Source organism: Pipra filicauda, unplaced genomic scaffold (assembly GCF_003945595.2).
Source record: "Pipra filicauda isolate LSUMZ 115617 unplaced genomic scaffold, ASM394559v2 scaffold567_size291404_pilon, whole genome shotgun sequence".
Classification (NCBI taxonomy): domain Eukaryota; kingdom Metazoa; phylum Chordata; class Aves; order Passeriformes; family Pipridae; genus Pipra; species Pipra filicauda.
In genome coordinates, this window is record NW_024104717.1 from 147058 (window position 1) to 171217 (window position 24160).

The 24160-nt window shown below is 50.1% G+C and overlaps 1 protein-coding gene across 3 annotated transcripts in view; it reads left to right on the forward strand.

Annotated features, from left to right (window-relative positions):
- Positions 1–352: 352 nt before the first annotated feature.
- The window catches only part of ATN1 (atrophin 1), a 28428-nt gene continuing 4620 nt past the window's right edge, over positions 353–24160 (forward strand). The window contains exons 1-5 of one of the 3 annotated variants that reach the window (XM_027710391.2): positions 353–571; positions 20072–20258; positions 20456–20593; positions 20975–21088; positions 21975–23968. In XM_027710391.2, coding sequence (XP_027566192.1) covers positions 20181–20258; positions 20456–20593; positions 20975–21088; positions 21975–23968 — 2324 coding nt within the window. In that variant the 5' untranslated portion in view covers positions 353–571; positions 20072–20180. Of the gene's footprint in view, positions 572–737; positions 1009–16576; positions 19391–20071; positions 20259–20455; positions 20594–20974; positions 21089–21974; positions 23969–24160 lie in introns of those variants that run through there. The other 2 variants (XM_027710389.2, XM_027710390.2) reach the window with 2 other exon arrangements.

Below are 24160 nucleotides of genomic sequence, written 5' to 3' on the forward strand. Positions count from 1 at the left end.
GCAGAATGGGGTGGGGGCGATGTGGCGCCGCTCGGGCGAGGCCCGCGCCAGCCGGATCCCCGCATCCCCGGTGCTGCCGTGACCACGCTCTGTGCGTGCGAGCCGGGGGGAGCCCGCATCCCATCGCCGCTGCACCGTGACCGAGCTGTGTGTGTGCGTGTGCCGGGGGGGCCCCGCAGCACGGCGCGGGCGGTGCGGAGCGGCCTCCGCACGAGGCTCGCGCTCCCTTTGTGCCGTTGCCTGGCAACCGAGCGGGGGATGGGAAGTGGGATTGGGAGGGGGGATGGATGCGCGCGCGGCCGCACGCTGAGCAGCGCCCGTCGGGCGGCCGCCGCCCCCGCCCCCCGGGAGGCCCCGCCGCAGCCCCGGCCGGCCGCCACCCCCCCGCATCCCCTGCTCGCCCTGGATCCGTCCTGCCAAAAACGCCCCTCCGTGCTCTCTCCCCCCGTTTCCCCGGCCTTTGTGCCGGCGCCGGGGGCCCGGCGGCGCGGGGCGCGGCCGCGGCCGGGGCGGGGGCCGGGCTGGCTGCGCGCCCCGCGCCTCCTCCGCCCCCGTCCCGCGGTGCCCACGGGTGGGTTGGAGGGGGTGAGGTGGGGGGAGTGTTTCTCGCGGAGGGGCGGTGGCGAGCGCGGAACAGAGGGGCGGGGGAGGGGGCTCGTTCTGGGCCCTTCGGAAATGGGAGGTGGCTAAGGCGGGCAGCGGTGGGAGCGATGGAAGGGCGGCGGGGCGCAGGCGGCGGCGCCTGAGCGCGGCGGGAGAGGGGGCGACAGAGCCGCGGGGCGGGGGGGGGTCCCGCTCCCCGCCGCACCCCCCACCTCCCGGAGCCGCTGCCCCCGCCACCGACCGGTTATTCCGGAGACGCGAGAGGAAACGAGGGAGCGCGTAAAAGGAGGAGGGAGGAAAGGGGAAAAAAAAAAAAAGGGGGGGGGGGCAGCGTTTAAATCCCTGCCCCCCGCTCCTCGCCGCCTCCATTCCTCCCTTCATTCGACCTCCCCTCAGGAGCCGCCGGTGAGTCCCTCGCCCGCTCCCAGCCGCTCCCGCCCCGCTTGTCATTGTCGCCCACTCGCTGCATTCTTTCGCGGGTGGATTTCATCCCTCCGGTCCGTCTGTCGGGATGGGGAGCGAGGCGGCGGGGGGGGGAAGAACATCAAAGTTGGGGTGGGGGGGACACCTAGAGTGCCATTAACCCCCACGGGGCTGGGGAAGCGTCTCCGGCGGTCCCTGCCCCGGCGTGGATGCGGCAAGGGGCCGGGAGGGAGCCGGGACACCGCCGCGGGGCACGAGGGGCTCGGCGGGGCGGGGGTCCCGGCCACGGCTGGGGGCGCTCCGAAATCACCGGGGGGCGCTGCCCGCCCGGGGCTCGCCTCCCCTGGACGGCGGCGGAGCGGCTTCCCTCCGGACCTGGCGGGCGGGGGTCGGGCGGGGGCTCCCGGTCCGCCGCGGGGGTCCCGGGGCGGGGACACCCCCCGCCGCGCGCCCAGCCCAGCGTGACGTCAGCGCCCCGGAGCCCCCCTTCCCTGCGGCGGGAAGTTCGGCGGGGGCAGGGGGAACGGGGGGCCGGGGGGGCAGCCGGCGGGCGGGAGTTGCGAGTTTGCGGCCCGGCGCCCTGCGGGAAGGAAGGCGGCACAACGCTGGAGGTGGACCGGTTCCCGCCCTCCCTGCCTTCCGAGGGGCCTCGCATTGTCCCCGCTTCCCCAGGTGCGGCCGGGGAGCAGGGCAGGAGTGTCTGGGAATAATGTTTCCATCGGGGCACCGACAAGAGTGTTGGCTCCCCTGCCGTGGGCGCGGGTGGGATTCGCCCCCTCCTCTGACACGCCAGGGTGCTGCTTCGGGACCGGGGAGCTGGCGAGACCCCGCACGGCCGGGTGGCACCGGGGTGGCGGCTGCGCTCCCGCTGAACCGGCCGCGATTCCTCGGTGTGTCGGGCTGGTTGTCCATTTGCTATTGAGGATTTTTGGAGAAGTAGCATCTGAGTTTCCCACACTGCCCTTCTGGCCGTGCCATGGAGCCGGTGGCGGTTCTGCCCGGCCGGCTCCTGCTGGCCTGTGGCCGCCCCGGCCCCTGTTGCCCGGAGAATTGCCGGTTGTATTTTGCCGAGTGGCCGCTGTGCTGTTGAAGTGGCAGCCATTTGGTCACCGTGGCATTTACTTTACGCGCTGCCTTCGCTCTCCGTGGAGTTCTGCCTTGATAGCTATTGTACGTTCCCCAAGTTGCTTTCCAGACGGGCAGTGTCTTTCCTTGCGTTTGCTTCAGTGCCGTGGCTGCCTTGAGTTCTGCAGCCGGTTACTCAGTTGCCAGGATGGCTACTGTAAGAATTTGTATGGCTTTTGTCTGCAGGGTCTGTTTTGCAGGGCTGTGGTTCTTGAGGAGCAGCATGTCCTTACCGAGCTGGGCACTCAAATCCATTGTCATTATCTCTGGTTGTATTGGGTGGATCGCATGGGAGCCACTAGGCTTCCCAGCATTGAAAAAGTGAGGAGAAAGTAGTGGGCCGTTATCCTAAGATGTGTAGCAGGAGGGTGGAGGAGGAGGAGTTGGAAATGCCCTTCGTTTACTGTCCACCTTAGTGCGTGGAGCATGGTTACACATCCTTCAGGTGTGTGATGCCTAAAGCTGTGGAGTTCAGCCCTGACTTACCACCAGAATCAATGTGTTAGTGTCAGCCGAATTCCACACTTGTCTGAGTTGAAAGCTGGACTCGCCTTTCTTCTAAGCCAGAGGGTGTTGTGCATCACTGCTGTGCTGCACACGCATTCCCAAGGGGCTGGAGTCCACGGTCATTACCCATGGATGGGATGCTTGTAAATGTGAATGGTCAGATTGTTCATTGAAATGATTTTCATCCTTTTTTCCCCTGTTTCTTTGCCAAGTTGTTTTATTTTGTTTTCTTTTTATTGTGTTTGTTACTGGTGATTGCACAACCAATCGTTTGTGTATTTTCCCATCTTATTGGGGATGACCTGGTCTTTCAAACCAGACTTTTCCAGTTGTGATTCGTGATGGAGCTTCTCAAGTATGGCCAACGAGTGAACTTACAGTACCATGGTTCTTGCTGGAAATTATAAAAACGCTCCAAACATTTGAAAATTAAATGTGCAGTGAATCCTAATAAAGAAGATTAACAGGTTTAACCTGCTGCAGTGACCTGCCTTTACCTCTCTTCATATGCATTTACCTCCTCCCCTAGGTTTTGTACCCTTTGGATGTCTCTGAAAGGTTCTTGCATTCTCATCTTTAGGTTTGCCTGCACAAGGAATTAAAATGAGGTTTCTTATGGGCATACTTGTATTCCAAAATAATAATGGTCATGCAAGGAACTATGATTCTACAGCATGGTGGGATCGCTGTACTGAAAGCAACATGATCTGCGTTGTTCTTCAATAGGAGGAGGAGCATCTAGTCCAGCTGGACTGGATGACCATTGTAGGTCCCTTCTGACTGAAATATTACATTCTGGTTTTATTGGTGGGTGAAATGCATCAGGCAGGTTTTTCTCTTCCCAGAGTTCAGCCCCTGTTACTCCTTGTACACCTTCCTGATTTGACCTGGAGCTTCCTCATGTTCATCAGTGTATTTCTGGAGGGTGGAGAGGGAGTTGAGAGGAGCAGTCCGTGTGGAATACAGGGCTGTGTAGGGAAGGTTTATTTATTTACCAGATCTGAGGTGTAATACATTTGCAAATGCAATCTCTGGAATTGATCTGAGCATGTGCCCCTCCTTAAATATCTACCTGTATGTTTACATATCTTGTATTATTCTCCCCTTTTCTTCTGAGAACCTGGTTTTCTCCTCTGTCAGGCTGTATTATCCCCACTTCGGTTTTTTTCTTTGTCCCATTCTCTTTTGGACAAATAAATTACTTTTTTCATTGGATTTTTTGGTCTCATTCTTCCTCCATTAGGAGGAGATACTATGGAAGTGTGAAGTATATTTCCTGCGTTTATCACTTCATCTCTTCCATCTGTACATCTTGAAGACTGTGTCTAGTGAAGTACAGAGTAGCAGTGCTTTACAGACTTTTTAAAGGCCAAATGAGAAGGCAACACAAGTTCCAAGTGTGTTCAAAAGTGGAGGGATCTCTGAAAAAGTCATGCTCTTAACCAAGCGAGGTACACTTAGGATGTGTATTCTCTGCAGAATTAATTTGTGTGATCTCTGCGTGAGTCTGGTCACAGGAGATGGTTTAACATGAACACGAGATGCTCCATCTCAGTGCCTTGCCTGACTTACTGAAGCTGCAGCAGTGCCCAAGGCACGTGTTGCCAATTGGCCAGGTACATGTCCCAGTGCTCTCTGTGTCATGCTGAGATGAACAATGGAGAATCTTTCTGTCCTTCCAGTCGTGTGTTGGGCAACCATGGGCCCACACCCCATTTTCAGTGAGATGTGTATGTAGAATGATGAGACAGAAGGGGATTTTTCCAACTTAAGTGGTTTGAGCTTTACCTCTCTACCTTAGTGTGGTTGGCTGATTTGGACTTTGAGCCTTTGGGGGTAAGGATTTGGCATATGTTATAAGTTTAGCAGAAGTCAACTTTGTGAGGAAGCGATCCCTTCGAAGCGTTGTCTTGCTTCCAGTTCTGATAATCCTCCCGCAGGAGTCTCTGAAAGTCTGTTTTTTGTGTGTGTTGTCACAGCAAACACTGATTTGTTGTTGTCTCCTTCTGTAAAAATATCAGTGTTTGATTGATGGTTGTGGCAGTATTTTCACCTACAAACCAAAGGCTAACCGCAATATCTTCTCCAAACAATTTCAGCCAATGATCGTCTGTCTAGGCTTTGCTGAAGGAGGGTAGCTGGTTGCTTTCAATCTTACTTCATGTCTCTTGCCCTGGTGACATTCTTCATCATAGATCAGTTTAGCTGGAAAATTTTAGTCTTTTACTTCTCTGCCTTACAATGCACTTGATGATACCCTCTTTCTTCCACAAGGTCTCTCTGTGCTATAGATCACTTAAGTGAAGGCTGCATTTGAGCAACCTTCATCTCTTTGGACAGTGGATTGGATTTACTATGTGTGTATATATATTTTTATGTGTGTGCGTATATATCACAATATATATAATAGTTTGTGTAATATAATACATCTTATATAAAATATAATGTTATATAGTATATTAAATTTATATTGAGATATATAGCATGGTGTATTGGATATAAAGTGTGTCTATAGCATAATATTGTGGATATACTGCTGGTTTTTTCTTTCAGGCAGTGCAACAGATGAGGTGATTTACCTCAGAATTATTCAGAGTTTGCCAGGCGCACAAAGAGGGTCCACCCTCTATGAAAAATGGTTTATCCAGTCATAATTATCCATCAGGCTTTCCTCGTACATTACTAGACCACTGTGTTACATTTTCACCCAGAGCTAGATCCCATCACCACTTGGCCAACCTCTCTATGACTGCTAATGAATTTAGTATTGAAAAACCTGTTCTGATCAACTGTCTGGTCCTCTACCCTGCCCAGCTCACGGCAGGGAATGTCACCTGCTGGTCTTTGCAGAAAATAATTATAAAAAAAAACCTCTTAAAAATTTTCAGTGATATGCTAGATCGCTATGCCAGTGTTTCAAGTGATTGATTTCTCCCACTTTTCAAATTTGCGCTATTCTCTGTGGAATTTGCCTAGCTTCAACTCCCATTGCATCTGGGAGTCTTTGTTTTGTAGGTTAAAGAGCTGTCAGAAATCTCCTCCCTTTATGGTGCTCATGGACCATCCCCAAGTCACCTTTTAACCTTTACTCTGATAAGCTAAATATGTTGAGCTTAAGTCTGTAAGGGGGAGGAGTTATCAAGCTTCCCAATTTGTCAGCATCCTTCTGGAGTACACAGGTAAAAACGGCACACGCTACCCCAATAATGGCCCCACCAGTCCTGTGTGTAGTCAGGTAAAAATCATGTCTCTTTTTCTTTTCCTGACGAGTATTACTCTCTGTGCACTGGTTGGTTTCATTCATTCAAGAAAAGCCCTCTTAGAAGTCTTCAGCTGGGAACTTGTGTTCCAGCCACTAATTACAAGGCCTTTTCCAAGCTTCTGTGTATCCTTGGATCTTCAGCCTTGAAAGCATTCTACATTCTTCTGTTCTTGATGTAAAAATATTGGATAATTAAAAGGCTGGCCTTTCTGTGCGACCCTGTTGCAGCAGTAGCACCAACTCATCTGTGCTAGAAATTCCATTTCATCATTTACCAACTCACCTGCCTCAGCACCACCTGAAAACTTTACCTGTGTTCCTGAAAACTTTGTTTGGATGGTGCCTTCACCAGCTACCAGTGATATTCCATGTTAGGTCACCGTTTCCTCTCACTGGTGGGCTTTGGGGGACTTGCTTTGTGACAGTGGGTCCATGCGTGACATCTTTTTGCTGGGACAGGTCATGCTTGTGCCATAGCGGTGCATGAAGCTTTATCCCACAGGTTGTCCCATGTTGCTTTACAGAGATTACCCAAGGCAAGAAAAATATTTTGGGCAGTGATTTCTCTTGCCGCTGTGCCTTTTCTCCTGGCAGTCCAGTCTGAGCCTAGTTTGGGCTCAGTCTCTGGGCTCTTGAGTGGGTGCCCACTTGAGAGGCAGAGGCCTGTGCTTGTGGTTGGTAGGGCTCATTGTGTATCTGTAGGTGGTAGCACTTTGGCATAGATTGCCTGCTTTGAATTCTGTTGGGATTGGGGAGAATTTTGAGTACTTGTGACTTTTAGTCCTTCGTTGTATCATGATCAGGAAGACCTTGATTTAGCCATAAACATCGTAAAATCACAAGGACCAAAATCACCATGAACTTGGTGAAGTACGTAAGACAAAAGCTCTCCTTCCTCCTAAGATGATTCAGCATTGGCACAGGTTCCCAGGGAGGCTAGAGATGCTCTTTGAGGTGTTCGTGACAACCTCATCTGGCTTTGCAGTTTACTGTGAACAGGGCATTTGAGGGATTCCAGCAATCTCTTCCAACATAAATCTTCCTGGACATACCACTGGGTTTTCCTCCCTTCAGCCCCAGAGGTGAGGACAGGATCATTCCACTTGGCCAGTTCTGTAGAACAAGGAAAAGCTGTGGGATCCCAAGCTCAGGAGTGACTCAGAGTGTATCAGTGTCTCAGGTCTGCTGTACAATTGTTCCTCTGCCCATCTCCTTGTCCCTAGTTCACTCCTTTCATTCTGGATCTGTCTGTCCATCCTGTCCAGACACTTGCCCTTGGCACACATGATTCTCATGTTGTCTTTGCTGTCAGTCATGAGTCCCTAGAAAGAGAGAATCTAAAATGTGTCCCTTGGATCAGTGGCTCCAAGGTCATAGAATCATTTAGGTTGGAAAAGACCTCCAAGATCATTGAGTCCAACCATGAACCTAATACTGGCAAGTCCACTACTAAACCACATCCCTAAGTGCCACCAGGGGTGGTGACTTCACCACTTCTTGGGGCAGCCTGTCCCAATGCTTAACAACCCTTTCAGTGAAGAAATTTTTCCTGATATTCAATCTAAACCTCCCTTGGTGCAACTTGGGGCCATTTCATCTTGTCCTATTGCTTGTTATTTTGGAGAAGAGGCCGACCCCCATCGTGCTACAGCCTCCTTTCAGGTAGTTGTAGAGAGCGATAAGGTCACCCTGAGCCTCCTCTTCTCCAGCTGAACAGCCTCAGCTCCCTCAGGTGCTCTTCATAAGACTTGTGCAGCAGACCCTGCCCCATCTCAGTTTTCCTTCTCTGGGCTTGCTCCAGGACCTTAATGTCTGTCTTGTAGTCAGGGGCCCAAAACTGTACACAGGCTTTGAGGTGCGGCCTCACCAGTGCCCAGTACAGGATCACAGCTCTGGTCCTGCTGGCCACACTATTACTGGTACAATCCAGGATGTCACTGGCCTCCTTCAAGCCTGTGCTGTTGCAAGAGGTTTTGTTCCAAGTGCAGTGTCCAGTGGCATTTTCTCATTTCTTGATGATGCCTTGCCTGGAGCCCTTCAAGTAACAATGGTACCCACAGCTATCCTGTGTTTAGTAAATGCCTTCTGAGAAGTCCCTATGGATGAGCAGGAGCTCTTATGGCATGTATGCTTCTCTCTTCTCTTCAGTGTATCACTCAACACTTTGTACAATTGAACTTGTTAAAAACGTACCAGTGACCCTACTAGGTCCATCTTGTCCACTGCTGCTGCAGCAGTAGTCACTACCAAATCTCTGGGAAAGAAGGTAAGTTAAGGCAAGCTTATGTGCCATTTTCCTCTGATACTCCTACAGCTGCCAGCCATTTTCCATGGAGGACCTGCCATAGACAGATGTGGTTTCTATCTATCCAGAAAGCGTCAGTTATTTTCTCTTGAATGAAACTCTCCAGTTACCCATCAAATCCATACAAACTTCTAGCACCAATAGTGTCCTTTGATGGGAAATTCTGCAGCCACATATCTAAGAACTACTCTCTCTTTTTAGTTGGTTTTGAACTTGTTTCTTTGTACTGTTATTTGATGGTCATCAGTTTTCATACTGGAAAAAACATTGAAAAATTATTTCTTATCCAACCTTCTCATATATGGTTTTACAGTCCCCAGTCACATCCTGACTTTAATAACCTTTTCTCTGGACAGTCACTGCCCTTTCTGCAGGAGCAGAACTGCATTGAAGATATGGGAAAGTCACAGTTCTGCTCAGTTAGTTCTTACCCTCATTATTACCCTCATTGATTTACTTTCATCAGCCACATTGGCTTCCCTTTGCTCTTTTTCTATATCCGTCCTGATTTTGCTTCTTTATATTTTATTCTCTTAAGTTCTCTCTTAAATGGTGATCATCTGTGATACAGACAGTGTCTCAATGCCCTTGGGAGGCAGGACATTGATCATTGTGAGGATACAGCAGGTGTTCTTCCACCCAGCCTGATTCTTCAGCACTTCATTCAAATCCATTTGCAGAGTTTGATCCTTCCATCTGCAGAGCTTCTCTCTGGTTCTTATCTACACCAACAAGTTTTGCCTGGGATTGAGGGCTCTGAGCAGAGTTGGCAGCTTGCCCAGGCCTCCTTGTGCCAGCTTCAGAATGATACAGGTCTTAGCAGGAAGGGGTGACCATTCTTGCTATTCACTGGTCTGTTAGGGAAGGGAGGGGCTGTTGGTGTGTCCACCCTGAATTTGGATTCAGCTTCTAGTTTCCCATGTTCTTACATGTGTCCTGCAGCTGCAAAGTTTCCAGCAGTCTTCCACAGCAAAGACTTGCAGCAGAAGTCTGGAACCATAGTGGATTGACTGGGGGATAACTTCCATGCGCTGACAGTGAGAAGCTATGGGATGTGGAGTCGTGGTCACGAATAGCAGCAAGGAAATTACAACTGATAATGGGTGTTTCCGCACTGGAATGGGTGCTCCAGGTCAACTGGGAAAGCTTCACTCTTCAAGATGTTCAGAACTTGCCTGGACAAGTCCCTGAGTCATCTAAATTTGGGGTCAGCCCAGCTGTGAGCAGGAGTTTGGAGCAGAGACCTGCTGGTGTCCTTTCCAGACGACATCCTCCTTTGAGTCTCTCTACAACCAGCCTGTGATGTCTTTGAGTAATTCACTTTGCATTCTTAGCAAAGGGACATCTATCAAAAGAGGGGTGTGAAGTATTACAGTAGACCCTTCACCCCTAACAGCTCCACAGGTAAGGTGTGCTCAGGTGTTGCAAATATAGAAGATGCTCTACTTCTTAAAATAGTGAGTGTGGGGAGTGTGATGTATCCTTCCTCTGCATCACACATCCATAGGCCTCCATCCCACTTGCAGAGGGAAGAGCCTGGTGTTTTGTTTTTTTTTTTTTTGTGATCCTCCACTGGGCTCTGCGAGCCTATATCTCCAGGAGATCTGGAGGCCCTCCTCTGGGGAGACAGAGTGATTCTTCTGGGATTTTTAGGTAAATCTGTTACATACTTAACAGTCATTTTACTGTGCCCTCAGGAATTGTTTTACGATTAATGTAACCTTCTTTAGTACATCTAACCTTCATTTAGTGAATCAAACTTTATTTTCAGTTGCTTCTGCAAAAATTAATATTGTCTTCCGTGGTGTAAATTAAGCTATTCCATGGTGTAAATTAAGCTATTGTTAAATGCATGAATGTTTTTATTATTTATTACCTTGCTTTAGCTCTGTTTTTATTTCACTCTGCTCATCAGAAATATTTTTTTCTGAGATACATTTTTATTTGAATGGAAGTTCCAGAATTAGAGATTTCTTACTCAAAGTAACATTCTCGCTCCTCATGGTTGTGCAGAATTAAGAAAACAAAATATTAATATAGGCTTAATGAAATATAAACTGGTTTTATATCCTAAGACTGCCAGCACTCTGCACGTTTATTTTTAGTACTCTTATTTGGCACCGTTTCTTGAAGTTTGAGCATTTTAAATTGTATTAAAATGCAGAGAAGGAGCACCTAGGTAGCATGACAAGTGAATTTGTCAACAAGTACATATAAGAAAAGGATTGAAGCTATTGGCTCAGGATGAGTCTCTTTTCTGCTTGGGAGGTGTTATTTTAAGTACAGAATCATAGACTGGTGTGGGTTGGAAGGGATCTTAAAGATCATCTCGTTCCAACCACCCTACCATGGGCAGGGACACCTTTCACTAGACCAGGCTGCTCCAAGCCCCATGCAGCCTGGCCTTGGACACTTCCAGGGTTGTGGCATCCACAGCTTCTCAGCACAACCTGTTCCAGTGCCTCACCACTCTCATCATAAAAAACTTCTTCCTTATGTCCTATTTATATCTGCCCTCTTTCAAACCATTGCCCCTTGTCCTGTCACTGCAGGCCCTAGTAAAAACTGTCTCTCCATCTTTTTTTAAGTCCCCTTTATATACTTAGAATTGCAAAATCTTAAAATCATTAAGGTTGGGAAAGACCTACGAAGATCATCGAGTACAACCTTTGATCAAGCACCACCACATCAAATAGACCATGGCAATGAGTGCCATATCCACTTATTTCTTGAACACTTCCAGGGATGGTGATTCCACCTCTTGCCTGGGGGAGCCCTTTCCAATGCTTAACCACCCTTTCAGTGAAGAATTTTTTTCCTGATCTCCAACCTGAACCTCCTCTGGGGCAGCTTGAAACCTATTGCTAGTTGATTGGGAGAAGAGACCAACTCCCGCCTGGCTACAGCCTCCTTTCAGGTAGTTGTAGAGAGTGATAAGGTCGCTCCTGAGCCTCATCTTCTCCAGGCTAAACAACCCCAGCTCCCTCAGCTGCTTCTCATAAGACTTGTGCTACAGACTCTTCACTAGCTTCATTGTCCTTCTCTGGACATGCACCAGCACCTCAATGTCTTTTGTGTAGCGAGGGGCACAAAATGGAAAACAGGACTCAAGGTGTGGCCTCACCAGAGCCAAGTACTGGGGAATGGTCACTGCCCTGGTCCTGCTGGTCACATTATTTTTGATACAGGCCATGATGCCATTGGCTTTCTTGGCCACCTGGGCACACTGTTGGCTCATGTTCAGATGCTGTTGACCAGCACCCCCAGGTCCTTTTCAGCTGGGCAGCTTTCCAGCCACTCTTCCCAAAGCCTGTAGTGCTTCATGTTGAGACCCAGTTGCAGGACCTGGCACTTGGCCTTGTTGAACCTCATACAGTTGGATTCAGCCCATTGATCCAGCCTGTCCAGGTCCATCTGCAGACTCTTCCTACCCTTCAGCAGATCAGCACTCCCACCCATCTTGGTGTCTGCAAACTGACTGAGGGTACCCTCGATGCCTTTGTTCGGATCATCAGTAAAGATATAAAATAGGCCTGGCCCAAACACTGAGCCCTGGGGAACCCCACTAGTGGCTGGCTGCCAGCTGGATGTATCTCCATTCACCACCACTCTGAGCCCGGCCATCCTGAAAGATTTTTACCCGGTGAACAGTGCACCTGTCCAAGCCGTGGGCTGCCAGCTCCTCCAGAATGCTGTGGGAGACAGTATCAAAGGCTTTACTGAAGACCAGGTAGACACCATCCACAGTGTTTCCCTCATCCACTAGGCAGGTCACCTGGTCATAAAAGGACATCAGGTTGGTCAAGCAGAACCTGCCTTTCCTAAACCCTTGCTGGCTGGGCCTGATCCCCTGCTTGCCCTGTACGTGCTGTGATTGTGCTCAAGATAATCTGTTCCATAACCTTTTCTGGCGCTGAGGTCAGGCCGGTAGTTCCGCAGATCCTTCTTTGGACCCTTCGTGTAGAAGGCTATTGCATTGGCTAACCTGTAGTCACCTGGGACGTCCCCTGTTAACCAGGACTGGTCATAAATGATGGAAGGTGCTTGGTGAGCACTTCTGCCAGCTCCCTCAGTACCCTGAGCTTAAAAGCTACAAGAAGGTCTTCCTGGAGTTTCCTCTTCTCCAGGCTGAGCAACCACAGCTCTCTCAGCCTATCTTCATAGGAGAGGTGCTCCATCCCTTTGATCACCTTTGAGGCCTCCTCTGAACCTGCTCTGACAGGTCTTTCCTGTGCCGAGGACCCCAGAGCTGGATGCAGCAGTCCAGGTGGGGTCTCACCAGAGCAAACAAAGGGGCAGAATCACCTCCCTCAACCTGCTGGCCATGCTGCTTTTGATGCAGCCCAGGACACAATTGGCTTTCTGGGCTACAAGCACACATTGCCAGCTTATGCCTAATTTTTTGTCCATCAGTATCCCCAAGATCTTTACCACAGGACTACTCTCAGTCCCTTTGGTCCCCAGCCTAAACTGATCCTGGTGATTGCCCTGACTCGTGTGCAGGCCCTTGCACTTGGCCTTGTTGAATTTCATGAGTTTCACTATGGTTCCACTCCTCGAGCCTGTCAGGGTCCCTCTGAGTGGCATCCCTTCCCTCTGGAGTATCAACCACTTGGCTTGGTGTCGTCTGCAAACTTGAAGAGGGTGCACTTGATCCCACTGTCTGTATTATTGATGAAGGTATTAAATAGTATTGGTCACAGTAGGGACCCTTGAGGGATGCCATTCATTACTGATTTCCACTTTGGCATTCAACTGTTGGATGCAACTCTTTGCACATGGCCATCTATCCAATTCCTTATCTCTCAAACCCATATATTTCCAATGTTGTGACGAACCGTGTCAAAGGCCTGGCAAAAGTCCAGGTAAATGACATCTGTACCTCTTCACTTGTCCACTGATGTGATCACTCCATCCTAGAAGGCACTTGATTAGTCAGGCACAACTTGCCCTTGGTGGAGTCATGCCTGGCTGTCTCTAATCAGCTCCCCGTCTTCCATATATTTTGACATGTCTCCCGGGAGGATCTGCTCCATGTTCTTGCCAGGCAGTAAGGTGAGGCTGACTGATTGCTAGTTCTCAGGGTCCTCCTTATTACCCTTTTTAGAAATGGGTGTAATATTGCCTTTTTTCCAGTCACTGGGGATTTTCCCTGACTGACATAACATTTCAAATACCATGGGGAGTGGTTTTGGCAACTATTTCAGCCAATTCCCTCAAGACGCTGGGATGCATCTCAGTGGGTCCCATGGACTTGTGCATGTTCAGTTTCCTCAGGTGGTCTCAAACCTGATCTCTTACGATGGGATTATGAATCTGCTCTCATATACATACATATATCTAAATCAAGAGAGTTCATTCAGCTTGTGTGTTAAAGTATGTGTAATTTGTCCTCTGGCACAGAGTGAAGTTCCTGAAAGCATACATTTACATTTATTGTTTAAATTTACTTTAATGCATTCCATAGTGACCCATTCTATGCCGTATTTTGAAGACGGAAGAATGCAACGACATTCCAGTACAATGTCAGTATGAAATCAATTCCTTTATATAAAATAACAAAAATCGACAACTTTCTCTAGTTTTAGATTGGATTTATATTTTGACCTCTGAGCAGTAATCACAGTTTTCACTTGTGTTGCAGGCATTTCTGTCTAAGTTTGCCCAGTAACACTGTACTGCCAACCCTCCCTAGCAGGGCAGGTCTCAGCCCTTCCCGGATATGTCCGATGGTAGCTGGTGGTCAGATGCTGCTGTCGCAGACCTGTGGGCTGCTGAGGACCCAGAGGTGTGTGCTGTGATCCCGAGGTGTCTCTCTGCAGTGGTGCAGGAGTGACCTGCAGGAACTGGGTGAACAGGTGGAGAAAGCTGCTCAAAGCAGTCTGGGCTCCTGAGTATTTCAGTCCCCTGAGATCCTCCAGCTTCACGTTAGTATTGCAGGAAGGATGTAGTCAAACTTATCCACTGGTAGGTGAGAGTTTTAACTGGAGTATGATTATTTGCCCAGGTTAACAGTCTTATTCCTTGATTAATCCACCATCCAGCCTGAGTTCACAGCCCCTGCATCCACCCAGTGCTGTAGTTATTTTGTAGGAGACAGAAAAATGCCTTTGTTCCAAAACTACCTTTCATTTGGTGTCTTATAAATATATTTATTCTTAACAAGATTTATTAAATAAAAAAGATTTGCCAGTCATGGGAATATTCACACCAAGATGATATTAGCCACAGACACGTGCCATCTTGGTATTTAACCATTTTGACATCCTGATCCCTTTGCTCACAGAGTCATTTTCCCTTTTACAGTAATGTCATGCTTCAAGTACCTATCAAAAGACTCTGACATGCAACCTGAACCCTGACCTGTTCATTCACTGCTGTCCAACACTGAACACAGTGCCCTTTCCTTCCCTCCCTTTCTCCACTATAGTAAAATGCCAGGATTCAAGCATGAAATCAGGTAATTAGCCACTGGGAAATGCTGTCTGATTGCAGCATTTTGGACAAAACTTAGTGTTTTCAAGATACTGCACAGTTGTTAAACCTGATTACATTTCTGGAAATCTATCCTTCATTTTATAAAATTAGGGAAATTGAGACAGGAATTAAAAATGCCTGGGACTATCATTCACTGGGCAGTCATATATATATATATGTGTGTGTGTGTGTGTATGACAGCTTCAGACTTCCCATCCATGGTGCATGTTCCTTGACTATACTGCTCCGGTGGGCCATCTGAGTAATCTTTGCTTGTCAAGAGGGATCATTGGTTATCATCCCAGCTTATTTTCGGGACACTTTTCAGCATCTGCAATGTGTTAGAAAGCAGCTGTGTTCGTTTTGTCACCCTGGTTCCTCTCTCCAGTGCTAACCCATCGTTTTGCGGAAGGGGAAAGAGAAAAACTAGTATGGGAACACAGAGCTATTGAATGGCAAAGGAGCAGACTCAGTTTAACTCTCACGTCTCCGTCTGAGTCCCTGCCTTTTAATACCAAATGCCTTTGATTTCACACAGGATACTGGATGTGGTTCCTACATTTCAAAAAGTGACTTAAAGAGTAGTCACTGTTTAAACAGTTTAAACAGTAGTCACTACTTTAAACAGTTCCCAACTGAAGAAAACAAGAGGTTTGCACTTCAGAACATCCTTACTTAGACTAAAGCAGGCACTCCACTGACTCCTTACTCCAAACTTACTTTCCATGGACTAGCATCTAGTAGAGGATGGCTATATCTACAGTACCCAAATAATAAGGCCTCAGCTTGGCCAGGCACAGCACTATCTGTCCATTAGGCTGGTGTTCCTAGTACAGCCTTTGGCCTGTGCCAGCGAGTGCTCTCCCAGATGATGCCTGAGTGTGGTTTAGGAGTTGGTGTAGGAACACACCAGTTACCAGTGGCCAGGTTAGATGTGTCTGTCCCCTTTCAGAGGGCAGGGGAAGTTTGCCATCTCTGTGTAAGCTATGTAATGCCAATCACTCCTGGGACCAGAGAACAGGTGCTGTCCCATTTTGTTTAAAGCTACAGATGCTGTCAAATTGCCCTTTCTTGCAGCATTTGGGGTCCTGATGGGTGGCAGAGTTTTTAATTAATTTCTTCTTTGAGACTGAATGATCCAACCATGTACCTTGACACCTTCATATTCAGTACCTCCAACCAGTAGATGGTCTGTTGTGCAGTGCCTTGGTGGAGAGAGGAGGCTCCATCACTGCTGTTCTTCTCCACCCCCAAATTACCACTAACTAGCTCAGGGCAGGCTCCTGTGTCACGTACCATAGTCATGTTCTGCCTGTGCATCTCTCCATCTGTTTGGACCGGGTCTGAATCCGCCTGAGATTACTGGGATGTTACGGTTGGAGAAGATCAAGAGTACCAAATAATAAAATCAAGCAGATGGTTTGGGTTCTTTCCCTAAGAGATGGGAAATACAAAAGAAGGGGAAGAGACTGTGGTAACTATTGACAACTGAGTCATCATCATGGCTGGGCTTTGCGAACGAAGATTAGGGAAAGGTCTCTACCCACATTTGTCACAATCATGCTGGTGGCTAAATAGGCCAATATGAGACAGGCACGTCCAGTTGCAAAAGGCACAGCAGAAAGACTCCTTAGGTGGTAAATTCTGCAAGGCACGATTCTTTCTGCGTTGCCTTTTCTCCTTGAGAGTGATCCTGCGTGCGTTCTCAAAGGAAACGGCAGCGTTACAGATGGTGTGTCTCCAGAGCTCTCGATTGGAGGCCAGAGTAGACCAGTTATGGTGATCAATATGGCCAAGGCTGAGATGTTGTTTCAGGGAGTCCTTGTATCTTCTCTTCGGGGCTCCTCTCATGTGGCAGCTGGTGGCAAGTTCACCATAAAGCAAGATCTTGGGAGGCGGTGGTCCTTCATCCTGGAGACGTGCCCTGCCCGGCGCAGCTGAGTTCTCAGCAACGTGACAACTGAGTACCAGCAGCTAATCTCAGTGAGGACTGGATCAGGCCTTAAATGTCTGCCAGCTAGACACTGCTGTGGTAATGATAGTGTTAGCCCTTTTTCTTAAGTGATGTGGATCCTGGGAGCCTTCAGCTCTCCCTTCTCCTGGCACTGGCCCCAGGGAGGGCTAGCTGGACCTTAGTTCCCATTTTCTCTGCTTCCGTTGCCATCTAGGAGAGTTTATTTTCTCAAACCCATTTTCTCTAACATGCAAATGCTATCCTGAGCCAAGGACAAACTTTCTAAGAGAGGTAAAACCTTAGTGCTTCTCATTTGAGATGGACTTGATTTCAGTTTAGTTACCTGTGAGAATTGCTCCACACGACTGCCTGTGAAGGAGAGAGAATTTTTTCTGTGTCCCTCAATAGAAAAAGAACTGGAGCTCGCTAGCTCCTGGCTGTCTGTGCAGGACAGTCCAGCTTTGGCAAGGAGAATTACTTGGAGCTGAGGAGGAGCGGGATCCATTTTGAATCCCACGTGGGGGATGCCTGTTGAGTGTGTGTTGCTCACAGGAGACTGCACCAGGGCTTACACGAGAATATGGAGGGCTTTGGGCAGTAAGCCAAGCCAAGCTGGGTTGTGTGAAATGCAAATAGAAAATAGCAATTCGCAATGCCTCATAACTCAGTCAAACCTGCAAAGGGCTTCACAGGGCCAGGGAAAGGTTAGCCCTTTGACATCAGCCCTGCCACATCTCACCTCCTTAGCAAAACCACAGAGCCCTAAAAGCCCTTCAGAGACATTTGCAGGGATCTTCGGTGACAGGAAGCATTAGGTGTAACTTTGCTGATTGTCAAGGCTCACATTGCAAGCTTTTATTTCATAGATGTTAAAATTAGAAGGCAGTGTTGTGATCCTCTCATCTGGCCGTAACAGTTTCTCTACTGAGCCTAATAATGTGTGTGTCAGTTCTCTTACATATTTTAGAAAAGTCTTCACTAAGTGACAGAAACTTATGTCTCAGTCAGGAGTTGATTATGTCTCCTGAAACACCCCTATTTGTTTCTGGCTTTGTTTGGTACTGCATATTCAGCAGTTGACATAAGTACCAGGTGGGTATATCTCTGTTAAAAAGGGAAGTTTTGGTCTGTGGTTGGCTGCGTATTACTTCTCTGACTTTTCTGGAAAGAAGCTTCTAATTGTCACTACAGGGTTACTGAAAAGCTGAAGTGAGACCTGTGTACTGCAGTACCAGGTTGGGTTCTTTGGTGTGGGAGGTGTGGGTGGCAACCCTGTGGAATGTAGAGCAGTGACATGTTGGCAGCGTGCTGTTGCTGCTGCTGTGCCTTCAGAGCTGAGCTAATACTTGTAGGCTGCCACCATGGTGTGTGTCAAAGTTGAATTAAATTAGGATTACCCTACCTAAAATGTTTGTTTCATGTAAGAAATGTTAATTCTAAATGCTTATCTAGAATAGCACCAATGTAACTGGCTGAATTAGCAACCAAAGGGCAAAGCATGGCAGAAATGTAAGGCTGTAAAACAAGTCAGCTGATAGGGATTGGGAGCAGGCTCTGCCTCCATTAGGTCAGTTATAAACCATCATCAGCTATTTTTCTATTAAAGAAGAGGTCTAAGTTAATGAATTGATGTGTGTGGGAATTAATGCTGGATGAGTCCCCTGTGGCTTTTGTGATGAGGGTCAAATAAAATATTAATGAAATTAAAACAAACAACCCCCTGCTCTTCCTAAGTGCCTTCCGGATGGGTTTCTCTAAGCATTGGTCGGGGAAGATGTGGAGCCCCAGGAGAGACAGGCCGGTGTCATTATTCCCTTTTCATGGGCAGGGAGATGAGGGTGGTGGAAGACAGTGACCCTGGGGCCTCACAGGCCAGCAGCAGGGTTGCACAGGAGGTCTGCTGTCTGGTGCTTTTGCTCTGATCTCTCCAAAACCCCTGAGGTTTCAGCTCCTGTCTCAGAGAAATGGAAGTCCATCCAGATTGCTCCTGCGCTGCTCGGCTGGAAGCTGAACTTTCTAAGTCTAAGACAGCCTTTGGTAGTCCCAAATCTGTAGTCTTCTTATTCACAAAACTTCTCTGTGCCTCCAGATCAGAGACCATAACCCAGTAGATGTGACTCTTTTCTCCTGATGCCTTATCCACATGACGCATATCGCTTGTCTTGTGAATTGTCCATTCTAAAGTCTGAGAATAGGAGCTCAAATGACAGGCTGGGGAAGGATAAAGTCTTTTTGGTTACATCTGTGCAGTGCAGTGCAGTGCAGAAGATCTCAGGCGTGATGAAGTCAAGGAAACTTGCTTCAGGAGCAGCATCCCTGAATCATTTCAGTCCAGTTCCCAGGCTAACACAATCATGGTGCTTTCATACTCTAAAGTAGGAACTGTGTGGTATAACAGGGTGTTAAATATATATGGTGCTTTTGGACATGGCACAAAGCTGTAAATTGGTTCAGAAATCTTCCCGCTGCTGCAAAATGTAAGGATGTGATGTACTCTGCATCTCTGGGCATGATTCTATTACACCGAGAAACATCCAGTGTATGGAGAAGGAGACCTTGGCAGGCACTCCAGGCTAAACAGAGACAGTTCTGTTTGCATCATGCAAAATCAAAGCCAAATGCATTTTCTTGCACCTGTTTGTGTACCTTGGGCATGGACCAGCCTAAGCAAGACTTCAGCAAAGGCCACTGGGGGCCCACGACACAGGGCTGGCGAATGACAGCACATGGCGAGGTAACTTACTGTGCTGACAAGTGCAATGGGGGACTTAGTTTGTCATGAGGAACATTTTAAAGCACTTTCCTGTTATTTTTTCTGAGGAAGTGAAAATGCTAAAATTATTTCAGAAGACAGCGAAAATCTTGATAACCATTCCTCCGTGTTACCTCCAAAGCATTATTGATGGGCCCTGAATCATAGAATCAGAGAACCACAGAATGGTTTGGGTTGAAAGGGACCTTAAAGATCACCTAGTTCCAACCCCTTTGCCATGGGCAGGGACACCTTCCATGGACCAGGTTGCTCACAGCTCCATCTGGCCTGGCTTTGAACAGTTCCAGGGTTGAGGCATCTACAGCTTCTCAGCGCAACCTGTTCCAGTGCCTCACCACCCTCACAGTAAAGAGTTTCTTCCTCAGATCTAATCTAAACCTGCCTTCTCTCAGTTTGAAGTCATTAAAAAGGAATACCTCTCATTGTGTGGGTGTCACTCCCAGAAACTGGAACTCAGGTATGGCAGTGGGCAAATCTTTTTCCCCACTGATGGAAAAGTTTTTTGAGTTCTTGGTAAACATCCTTGCATCTTTAAATAAGGAAACAATAATAATTTTGTCATATTTCTGTAGCAAACCACAAAAATATGTTCTACAGTCCACTCAGTCTTTCTCCCCTCTCTTGTGCTTGTCTGCCTTTCAGGATTCATCAGGATCTTCTTGTGTGACTGGTGCAAGCCTCCCTTCCAGAAGAACTGCCCATCTCTGTCTCCTTGGGAACAGCCAAAGGGGGTGCAGAGTGACAAAAATTTATGTTTTCATCTAACCGGACCAAGGAGAATGGGGGTCCCGCACCCAAAAGAATGAAGACACGACAGAACAAGGACTCAGTACGTGAGATAGGAGAGGGGGGTGGGACGTGAGAGCCAAGCTGGACCTGTGGGTTGGGACTGAGGCTCCCAGCAAGCTAGTGGGCATGAGTTTGGCACAGTGGAGTGCCAGGGATTCAGGGGCTTTGGGAGGCTGGGGACAAGGCAGGAGTGGAGGGAGATGCCATGCAGGACTGATACAGTGATCCTTCCCTTAGATGTCAATGCGGAGTGGACGGAAGAAAGAGACTCCAGGGCCCCGAGAGGAACTCAGGTCACGGGGTCGAGCTTCCCCCGGGGGCGTCAGCACCTCCAGCAGCGATGGCAAGGCTGAGAAATCCCGACAAGCGACAAAGGTATAAGCTAGCACGCAGGTGTGGTGTGGCCAAGGACTGCCCAGACTAGGTACGATCCATTTGAGGATCCAGGAACACAGACCAGAAGGGATCCACCAAGGAACCCATGCTGGGTTAGCTCCCTAAAACGAGCAGGATCCCTCTGCTCTTATCCTCACCGTCTTGCACTTCCTGCCATCTCCTAAGAACTGGTCCTTGGTCCCACCATCCCCTTTTAGTGCTAATTTTTGCCATATCCTGGCTCCTTGTTGCTCTGCTAGTGTTATCAACACACATGCCATGGTGGCTGTGTCTCACCTGCTGCATTCTGTGAAGGTGTGGCAGGTTGGGAAATTGCCCCATGACCCTCCCATCTCCCTGTTCTCCTTCTCTTCCTTGCAGAAGGGCCGAGTGGAGGAATCCTGCACCCCCAAGGGCAACAAACAGGGCCGAACAGAAGAGATCTCAGAGAGTGAAGGGGAGGACACTAATGCTCCCAAAAAAACCAAAACCGAGGTGAGTTCTCACTGCTGTGATTGCTGGCATGCCCCAAGTCCAGGGCAAAGGAATCTCCTGTTTTCCTACCTGTGCTGCTCACGCCTGTCCAGCTTGAGGTTCCCACTGCTTGGGATCCCCAGCACCTTGTTTTGCACTGCAGCTCTTGCAATCTAAATGGCATCTGTCTGGCTACAAAAAATGCCACCAGGAGAGACAACTGAGGAGACAGAGGCTCTCTGTCTGTTTTGCCTTGTCTGCAGGGGACTGCTGTGCTCTTGGAGCCGGGCACATGCCCTGCCTTTCCCAGGTTAGTGGCAAGAGCCTGGCTCCATGCGCAGCTGCTCGTTGGGTTAGTCAGCCTCTTCCGATCCCCTAGCGCAGTGTGAAATGGAGGTGCTTAAGTTGTGATGGGTTCCAGGTGACAGTCGTGCAAAACCTGCTCATGCACACACAGAGTTGTGACAGGACTTTTCCAGAAGCTGACAGCATCAGCCTGGATTGGTAGTTGGATGGTTGGAAGAAGACTCAGCTCTTGCGCTTCTCCATTCCTGTTCTGGGAACTGGCCTTAGAGGCTGCAGACACTGGGATATTTGCTCACATTATGAGGTCATTGTAGTTAAACCACTGTGGTTACAACTTTGTAATTTCTCCACGTGGGCACTCCATTCAGCTCAACAGTGATATTTTTTCAGATGCTCATGAAGGATGTGAGAGCACTAGAGGGGAGGCAGGAGGACATGTTATTTATTCCTTGCCAGACGATGTCTCCTTTCCTCTGTGGGCTTTTCTAGTGCTGGGGCTGGCAAGGAAGGGCTGGAAAGCAAGTTTTCTGGGAACTTGAAATGTGTTAGGTGTGGTCTGGGAGGCTTCCTAATGTGTCTTTTCTCCTCCTTCCTACTTCAGGAGTTGCCCTGCCCTCCATCCCCATCCGATGTTGACAGCCTTGATGGCCACAGCTTCAACGATGAGATGAGCAGTGACCCACGGGACATTGACCAGGATAACAGGAGCACCTCTCCCAGTGTCTACAGCCCCGGGAGTGTGGAGAATGACTCCGACTCCTCCTCTGTGCTGTCCCAGGGGCCGTCTCACTCCTACCACCACCCTCCGCTCTTCCCCCAGAGCCCACCGGTAGCTCCCCCTCCCGACAGCCTGGCCCGTCCACCAGAGCCCAGCTTTGGGCTCCCAGGCGAGGTGCACCCCCAAGGACCCCCTGCAGGAAGTTACCATTCACAGCTGGAGGGCCAAGCTTCCCGCATTTTCCAGGCTCAAGCCCCACAGACACCCGCCTCCTCCTCCTCCTCTGCTGTTGCTGCCCCTTCTGCTCCCCCTTCCTCTTCATCCTCTTCCTCCTCTTCTTCCTCCTCCTCTTCCCACACTCCCCTTTACCCTTCAACCAATGTGGTCCAGGTTGGGACCAAAATTGCCAGTGGAGTGGGGGGGCTCCCAGCACCAGGGGGTCGCGAGCAGACCCTCAGCGCCAAGCACAATCCACCACCCACCACCCCAATCTCGCTGGCGTCAGTAGGAGGGGGGCTCCCCCCTCAAAAGACGCCCCCAGCCAACCCTCCAGCTGCCCCCCCAGCTTCAGCCCCTTCCTTCCCTCACGTCTCTGCCAACCTGCCTCCCCCCCCAGCCCTGCGCCCCCTCAACAACACAGTGGCTGCCTCCAGCTCTCCGGGGATGGTGGGTCAGGGCCTGAGCGGCCACCTCCCCTCGCCCCACGGCATGGGGCAGGACAAGGCACCAGCCCTGGCCCCCTCCCGCTACCCCTATGCCCCACCACCTCTACCACCCTCCAGCTCCTCAGCTCAGTACCCCCAGCCCTCCCCGGGCCAGCCCCTGCCCAGTTACAGCGCTTCCTACGGGCACTCCTTTCCCCCACCCAGTGGCCTCTCTGTCTCCAGCCAGCCCCCCAAGTACACCCAGCCCTCCCTGCCTTCGCAGCCCGTCTGGAGCCAGGGGCCACCCCCTTACAGCCGGCCCTTGGGCAATGCTGGCTCCCACCCTGCTGCCCCCTTCCCCGGCCAGTCCCCCCATCACCAGCAGCCGCCCCAGCAGCACCACCACAGCCATGGGAGCAGCGGGGGTGTCTCCCCAGCAGCTGCAGCTCCTCCCCAGCCCCCTGGCTACCCCCATGGCCTGGAGTCTAACAGCCATCACCCTTCCCATCCCACCTACGGGCTGCGCCTCTACCCTCCCCACAGCCAGGCTGCCTACAGCCAGGCTCCCTCGGCCACCGCGGCCACAGCCCCCTCTTCCTCCTCCTCATCCTCTTCTTCTTCCTCATCCTCCTCTGCCGCCTCTTCCCAAGGAAGCTACCCCAGCATGTGCTCTCACCCCCCGGGACAGAATCCTGCCACCTACACTTTCCCCCCTCCACCCCCCCCCTCCCCTGCCCATGGTGCTGGCCCTCCGGTCACCTCTGCTGCCACCACCCTCTCCACTGTAATCGCCACCATGGCCTCCCCCTCTGCAGCCCCCTACAAGACAGTCTCACCTCCGGTACCCCCTTCAGCTGTGGCCCCATATGGGAAGCGTGCGGCCTCCCCTGTCCCCACCTTCCAGCCCCCAGCCCCCTACAAGCCAGGCTCACCCCCCACTTCCTCAGCTGCCCCTTTCCGGGCAGCCACCCCTCCTGGCTACCGGGTGGCCTCCTCCCCTGTGACGGGCGGCTACAAAGCCCCTTCACCCGCCCCTTCTGCCCCACCACCCTTGCCGGGGAGCATGACTGCCCCAGCCCCCCCACCGCCCCCACTCCCCCTCAGTGCTGCGCAGATCAAGCAGGAGCCATCAGAGGAGTACGAGCCCCCTGAGAGCCCTGTGCCTCCTGCTCGCAGCCCCTCGCCGCCCCCCAAGGTGGTGGATGTGCCAAGCCATGCCAGCCAGTCAGCCAGGTGAGGGGCAGCTGTGGGGGGTTCTCTGTAGGCTGGGGTGTGATATAAGGGGCAGGGAAGAGGAAATCACTCCAAGCCTGAGGTGCAGCTGCTCCCTTTTTGCCTTTTTCATGATACTTTTCACTTTCTCTCAGTGTCTTTCCCACAGTACCTATCCCTGTCCCTATCCCTTCTCTCCAACCCCTTCAGCAC